Source organism: Micromesistius poutassou (genome assembly GCF_964030765.1).
Source record: "Micromesistius poutassou genome assembly, chromosome: 17".
NCBI classification, from domain to species: domain Eukaryota; kingdom Metazoa; phylum Chordata; class Actinopteri; order Gadiformes; family Gadidae; genus Micromesistius; species Micromesistius poutassou.
This window is the reverse complement of record NC_140287.1, coordinates 2,668,147-2,675,646: the sequence shown is the minus strand read 5'-3', so window position 1 is coordinate 2,675,646 and position 7,500 is coordinate 2,668,147. Positions and strand designations below refer to the sequence as shown.

Below are 7,500 nucleotides of genomic sequence, written 5' to 3'. Positions count from 1 at the left end.
CTCCGACCTGCAGCATGGACTGGTTGACGAAGTCCACCGTCAGCTGCTTGCAGCTCACGTCCACACGGAAGCCCTGCAGCGCGGGGAGAGGAGACCCGCCGGTCAGGACCAGGGGACGTAGTCGATTGTCAACCCCCCCCCCCTGATCAAAACATCACCCAGAAGAGTTCAAACGAGGGGAGGTAGACGATCGTCAAACCTCTCTTATCCGAACTTGACCCGGAAAACGTGGAACTAGGGGAGGTAGACGATTGTCAAACCCCGCCTGATCAAGCGTTACTGTGAAGATGGTGAACTAGGGGAGGTAGTCGATTGTCAAACCCCCCCTGATCAAGCGTTACTGTGAAGATGGTGAACTAGGGGAGGTAGTCGATTGTCAAACGCCCCCTGATCAAGCGTTACTGTGAAGATGGTGAATTAGGGGAGGTAGACGATTGTCAAACGGCCTCTTCGAAACGTTACTCTAAAGACGTGGAACAAGGAGACGTGGCTCGTTGTCAAACCATCGGTTCAAACATCTACTTTGAGGCCTTGAAAGGAGAAGTGGCCGATTTTCAAACCCCTGATCAAAACATCTACCCGGACGCCCTGGAGCAAGGGGAGGTCGCCGCTCGACCTGATCCAAAGTTCAAACTAGAACCACTGCAATAAATGAATCCTAAGGTCGCGCGGCGGGGTCAGGGGTCGGTCCTGGCCTCGCCAGAGCGAGCCCGCCTACCTTGTACTTCTGCAGGTAGTCCTGGACGACCGTGACGCCCACGGCGCTCTTGAAGTTCTCCTCGTCCTCCTCGATGACGCTCTCCATCAGCGTCATCCAGTTGACCAGCTCGGAGATGGCGTGGCGCGACGCCAGCTTCTCCATCTGGATCTGAGCACGGACGACAACCGCGATCACTGAGCAGGACGCCACCGCACGCGGCTGGGGTCAGGCGTCCACAGCGTGGCGGTGGAGAAAACAAGACAACACAACACAACCCGTTCTAGGAGCAGATCATCCCGCTAACCTAGTCAGCACGCCGCAAGGCCGGCTGAGCCTGTTGCTGTGCCGGCTGCGTGGCTGCGTGCGTGCGGGGGGCGGGGGCGGGGGCGGGGGGGGGCAGGCGGGCGGGCGGGGGGGGGTTACCTGGTGCAGCTTCTCCTGCACTACCGGGATGCGCGTGAGCAGCTCGGCCCACTGGGCGTCGACGCGCGCCAGGTCCGACCTCAGCGCCGCCGTGTCCACCTTCTTCAGCCGCAGCAGCTGGTTGCCCTCGGCGACCACCGAGCTCTTCAGGGCGGCCCTGCCCTCCACCTCCTTGGAGAACTCCTGCGATTGGTGGACAGGAGGCAGGAGGAGGGGTCAGTGGACAGGTAGGAGGGGTCAGTGGACAGGTAGGAGGGGTCAGGTAGGAGGGGTCAGTGGACGGGTAGGAGGGGTCAGTGGACGGGTAGGAGGGGTCAGGTAGGAGGGGTCAGTGGACAGGTAGGAGGGGTCAGTGGACGGGTAGGAGGGGTCAGTGGACGGGTAGGAGGGGTCAGTGGACAGGTAGGAGGGGTCAGGTAGGAGGGGTCAGTGGACAGGTAGGAGGGGTCAGTGGACAGGTAGGAGGGGTCAGTGGACGGGTAGGAGGGGTCAGTGGACAGGTAGGAGGGGTCAGTGGACAGGTAGGAGGGGTCAGGTAGGAGGGGTCAGTGGACAGGTAGGAGGGGTCAGTGGACGGGTAGGAGGGGTCAGGTAGGAGGGGTCAGTGGACAGGTAGGAGGGGTCAGTGGACGGGTAGGAGGGGTCAGTGGACGGGTAGGAGGGGTCAGTGGACAGGTAGGAGGGGTCAGTGGACAGGTAGGAGGGGTCAGTGGACAGGTAGGAGGGGTCAGGTTGGAGGGGTCAGTGGACAGGTAGGAGGGGTCAGTGGACAGGTAGGAGGGACGTTATTACGTCACAGGACATGACGTCAGTTGACGTGACGTGGCGTGCCGGGCGGGGGGGGGTCTCACCAGGAAGGCGGCCAGGTGGTCCCTGACGGTCTCCAGCTCCTGGGGTACCAGCACCGCCTGGTTGTTCCAGAACTCCAGCCGCTCCAGGGCCGACTGCAGCCAGCCGCCCAGCTCCGTCCACTCCCTCTGGTACCTGGGACACACGGGCCGTTACGTCACAGCCTTCTCCATCGTGTTCAGGATCCCATATCTTTAGCTTTTTTTGGGGGTTAATGTTTACATTTGGGGGTACTACTAGAATAGGGTTACATGCCTGTATGTTAGAAATACCCCTTATTCTTCTCACACTGTTCATTTCTGCAAAACCAATTTTGCAGAAATGAAACCAATTTCAATGTCTGATTTGTATCATGTCGCTTTAAGGCCCGCCTCCCGAGTAGCCGAGTAGTCTGCAAATCCACACCCGAGAAGTTAAATTGTAAAAAGACACACCGTGTGAAGTTATTTTTTCATTTGAGCAAGTAGCCGTGTAATAAGCGGGTTAATGTATAGAACGTCGCCGGTCATTATTGGGAAATAATGGCGATTATACCGGCGATTATAATTATAATTATTTAATTATTTCCCGATAATGACCGGCGTTCTATACATTATCCCTTACATAATAGACACAGTATGTAGATTATTGCAGAATCACTGTATGGCGGTGTCTCGTATCGTATGGTGTGGTACCCTGTGGTACCCTGTGGTTCCCAGCCCTACTCTGGACCCCCGGGCGATCCGCCTCACCTGGTCCAGTGCTTGAGCACCGCGTCCAGCCGCTGCAGCTCCCTGGAGACCCGGGTGGTGTGGCCCAGCCAGTGCTCCCCCAGCAGGGCCAGCTGGTTCTCCAGCACCGGGCAGCACACCTGCAGAAGCAGCCGCTTGCCCTCGTCCAGGACCTGGTACAGCTTGTGCTGCTGCTCCGTCAGACGGCCCTTCAGGCTCTGGGGGGGGGGGGGGGGGGGGGGGGATGTGTGTTTCAAATGGATGAAAGGTTGTTCTATTTCATGTAGGCATACCCGTCTAGGCCTCGCCTTATGTGCGCGTCCCTTAAGATAAGGGACAAGCCCATAAGACAAGGGACAAGCCCTTAAGATAAGGGACAAGCCCATAAGACAAGGGACAAGCCCTTAAGATAAGGGACAAGCCCTTAAGACAAGGGACAAGCCCTTAAGATAAGGGACAAGCCCATAAGACAAGGGACAAGCCCTTAAGATAAGGGACAAGCCCTTAAGATAAGGGACAAGCCCTTAAGACAAGGGACAAGCCCTTAAGACAAGGAACAAGCCCTTAAAACAAGGGACAAGCCCTTAAGATAAGGGACAAGCCCATAAGACAAGGGACAAGCCCTTAAGATAAGGGACAAGCCCTTAAGATAAGGGACAAGCCCTTAAGACAAGGGACAAGCCCTTAAGACAAGGAACAAGCCCTTAAAACAAGGGACAAGCCCTTAAGATAAGGGACAAGCCCATAAGACAAGGGACAAGCCTTTAAGATAAGGGACAAGCCCTTAAGACAAGGGACAAGCCCATAAGACAAGGGACAAGCCCATAAGATAAGGGACAAAAGGACAAGCCCTTAAGACAAGGGACAAGCCCTTAAGACAAGGGACAAGCCCTTAAGACAAGGGACAAGCCCTTAAGACAAGGGACAAGCCCATAAGATAAGGGACAAAGGGACAAGCCCTTAAGGCGAAGTGTGGATGGCTCTGCTTACAATCGTTTTTTTAACGTTACAGATTCTTGACTGAATGTTCATTAAAACATGAAGAGGAGCAAAAACCATTGTTGAGGGAATGATACCCATGGAGACGTAGCCTGGGGACCAGGAGAACCTTGTGAGCTCATGTTTGATTTGCTCTGAAGATGAGCTCTGGCTCCCAGAACTGCCTGCCTGCCTGCTGTTATTTAAAATTCCTGTACGGCGCTGCTCTACACCTTCATCGTATTGACCCCGCCTCGTATTAGAGATGCTTGTGTTGTCTATCTCGCACCAGGGAGAAATCTCTTTGTATAGGAGGGCAGCCAGACCTTATCTGCACGTTAAACATGAGCCTGCGAGATTCAGCTGGTTGCCAGGCTATTGGAGACCTGCGATTGAATCAACTAATCACACGACACAGTCAAAGTTTATAATAAAAAAATCAAGATTTCTTTTAAGGTTTTATCCTTTTTCTTGTAGAGTAAGACAGGAGGGTATGGAGCAGCTAGTGCAGCAAAGGTCCACGGGCAAAAAATGGAACCCGGGTCACTGCGCTAAGGACTGGGCCTCGATGGTACGCTACGCTACCATCATTAAGACAACAAACAACGGTACCTGATATAAGGAGATCCTGTCGTTGAGTCTCTCCTCCGTCTCCTCCACCAGACCTACGGTGGGGATGGTACCCTCCACGGCCTCCAGGTGGCGGTATAAACACTGGTAGTCCTGCACCAGACGGCACCACGTCTGACCGGGACAATAGAGAGTTTAGATAATAAGTGAATAGAACAACTTTTCATTGTTACACACACACAAATAGTACACATCACTAACCCTATCCGTGTTTGACACCCGGCAGTTTTCGCATAGTCTAGTGTATTTACAGTAACTTTACAAAGTAAATAATTATACAATTATTATTATTTAATAAGTATTACTTTGACAATCATTGACGACGATAAAAGCTCTGATTACAAATCCGATGAATCTCCGGAACCTTCCAAAGGAAACACCACACCCACCCTGCCCCGCCCGGGGACCGAGCCCACGGGGCAGCCCTCACCTCGCGGACGCCCTCCAGCTCCACCCCCCGGCTGTGGGCCTGCCGGAGCACGGCCTGGGCCTGGCCCAGCGTGGCCTCCAGCGCCTGGCTCTCCTTGGGCAGCACCAGCCCGCTGATCTTCCTGAAGAACGTCTCCGTCAGGATCATGTGGGACTCCAGGCCCTGGAAGAACTCCTGCAGAAGACCGCTTACTGCTCAGTCACTTCACCACTGGAGGACCGCTGGTCAACTTTAAGGCATTGTTTTAAGTTGCATCATTTTTAAACAAAGGATGTGGCTGTTTTTCAAGAAGGTTTATGTGTCATATTCACAACAACCAAAGCAACAGCAATGAATGAGTCACAGGCTCCCTTCAACAATTTCTTTAGCTTTTACGGGAAATATTTCAATGCCCGGTTCCAACGGGTCCAGGGACCAGGTCCGGTCCGGGGACCGGGGGTTGGGAATCGCTGATTTAGCAGACCACTCTCTTCCAAAGCAATTGACACTGACTTTTGAGATCATTTTGATGAATAAGCAGGTAGGGGTTAGGGCATGTTGCCTATATGTGAAGACTGGGGACATGAGGGCTGGAACCCAGAACCTTCCAGCTGGGGGTCAAACACCAACACCACTTCATCAGGACGCTTGTTTCCAAATGGGGAAGGTTTCCCCCACCTTATGCTTGTCCAGTAGAAGCTGGACCTCGTCCACAGAGCTAGCCACGATCCTCTGGTCGGCAGCCATCTTGTCCTGGGCTGTGTCCACCAGATCCGTGAGGTCCTGGAGGGCCCGCTCGTACTGCTCCTTCAGGGCCATGTTCTGGTTCAGACCGCTGCGCCGCGAGCCCACCGTCATCACCAGCTCCTCGTAGGAGTCCTGCAGCACCAACACATGAGCACAGGAGTTAGCACGTAACGTGACAGGAACACCGAGGAGTTAGCACGTAACATGACAGGAACACAGAGGAGTTAGCACGTAACATGACAGGAACACCGAGGAGTTAGCACGTAACGTGACAGGAACACAGAGGAGTTAGCACGTAACGTGACAGGAACACAGAGGAGTTAGCACGTAACATGACAGGAACACAGAGGAGTTAGCACGTAACAGGAACACAGAGGAGTTAGCACGTAACAGGAACACAGAGGAGTTAGCACGTAACATGACAGGAACACAGAGGAGTTAGCACGTAACAGGAACACAGAGGAGTTAGCACGTAACAGGAACACAGAGGAGTTAGCACGTAACATGACAGGAACACAGAGGAGTTAGCACGTAACATGACAGGAACACAGAGGAGTTAGCATGTAACAGGAACACAGAGGAGTTAGCACGTAACGTAACAGGAACACAGAGGAGTTAGCACGTAACATGACAGGAACACAGAGGAGTTAGCACGTAACATGACAGGAACACAGAGGAGTTAGCACGTAACAGGAACACAGAGGAGTTAGCACGTAACGTAACAGGAACACAGAGGAGTTAGCACGTAACGTAACAGGAACACAGAGGAGTTAGCACGTAACGTAACAGGAACACAGAGGAGTTAGCACGTAACATGACAGGAACACAGAGGAGTTTGCACGTAACGTAACAGGAACACAGAGGAGTTAGCACGTAACAGGAACACAGAGGAGTTAGCACGTAACAGGAACACAGAGGAGTTAGCACGTAACAGGAACACAGAGGAGTTAGCACGTAACAGGAACACAGAGGAGTTAGCACGTAACGTAACCGGAACACAGAGGAGTTAGCACGTAACGTAACCGGAACACAGAGGAGTTAGCACGTAACGTAACCGGAACACAGAGGAGTTAGCACGTAACATGACAGGAACACAGAGGAGTTAGCACGTAACAGGAACACAGAGGAGTTAGCACGTAACATGACAGGAACACAGAGGAGTTAGCACGTAACGTAACAGGAACACAGAGGAGTTAGCACGTAACGTGACAGGAACACAGAGGAGTTAGCACGTAACATGACAGGAACACAGAGGAGTTAGCACGTAACAGGAACACAGAGGAGTTAGCACGTAACATGACAGGAACACAGAGGAGTTAGCACGTAACGTAACAGGAACACAGAGGAGTTAGCACGTAACGTAACAGGAACACAGAGGAGTTAGCATCACAAACAATGAAAAACATAATTTGACACTATTTAAATACATCCTTAATTTATTTTCACAGCATTTTTGCACTAGAATCAACCGTGGCTGTTACCACTACCACTTCAACACTTAAACTTTACACTTTACTACACCTAATTATTTATTATTACTTATTACCAGTGTTAGTTTCTCTTATTATCACTTACTTTATTATTATTATTATTATTATTATTATTATTATTTATTATTGTGATCTATTCTGCTACTTATTTTTTACGTCTCTTTATTTACTTTAACTTGTATGGTTGCTGCTATGTGGCTGTTGAGGAACCAAGCCCAATAATTGTACTCTTGTCTACTTGTACAATAAGCTGTAATAAAAGTGATTCTGACTCATGGTGCATGGTGGGCTACACAGTGGGGCCAGTGGTCGGTAGTGCATGGTGGGCTACACAGTGCATGGTGGGCTACACAGTGGGGTCAGTGGTCGGTAGTGCATGGTGGGCTACACAGTGCATGGTGGGCTACACAGTGGGGCCAGTGGGTCGGTAGTGCATGGTGGGCTACACAGTGCATGGTGGGCTACACAGTGGGGCCAGTGGTCGGTAGTGCATGGTGGGCTACACAGTGCATGGTGGGCTACACAGTGCATGGTGGGCTACACAGTGCATGGTGGGCTACACAG

General features: G+C 52.1%; 1 protein-coding gene across 1 annotated transcript in view; it reads right to left on the bottom strand.

Moving 5' to 3' along the window:
* Nucleotides 1-7,500, bottom strand: part of syne1b (spectrin repeat containing, nuclear envelope 1b) — a gene marked incomplete at its 3' end in the record, with an annotated part of 121,983 nt that overhangs the window by 21,926 nt on the left and 92,557 nt on the right. The window contains 8 exon segments of the mRNA XM_084481675.1: nucleotides 1-73; nucleotides 719-868; nucleotides 1,124-1,306; nucleotides 1,975-2,107; nucleotides 2,704-2,900; nucleotides 4,273-4,404; nucleotides 4,721-4,894; nucleotides 5,378-5,578. The exon segment at nucleotides 1-73 is cut by the window's left edge and continues 104 nt beyond it. Of these exon segments, the coding sequence (XP_084337801.1) occupies nucleotides 1-73; nucleotides 719-868; nucleotides 1,124-1,306; nucleotides 1,975-2,107; nucleotides 2,704-2,900; nucleotides 4,273-4,404; nucleotides 4,721-4,894; nucleotides 5,378-5,578 (1,243 nt within the window).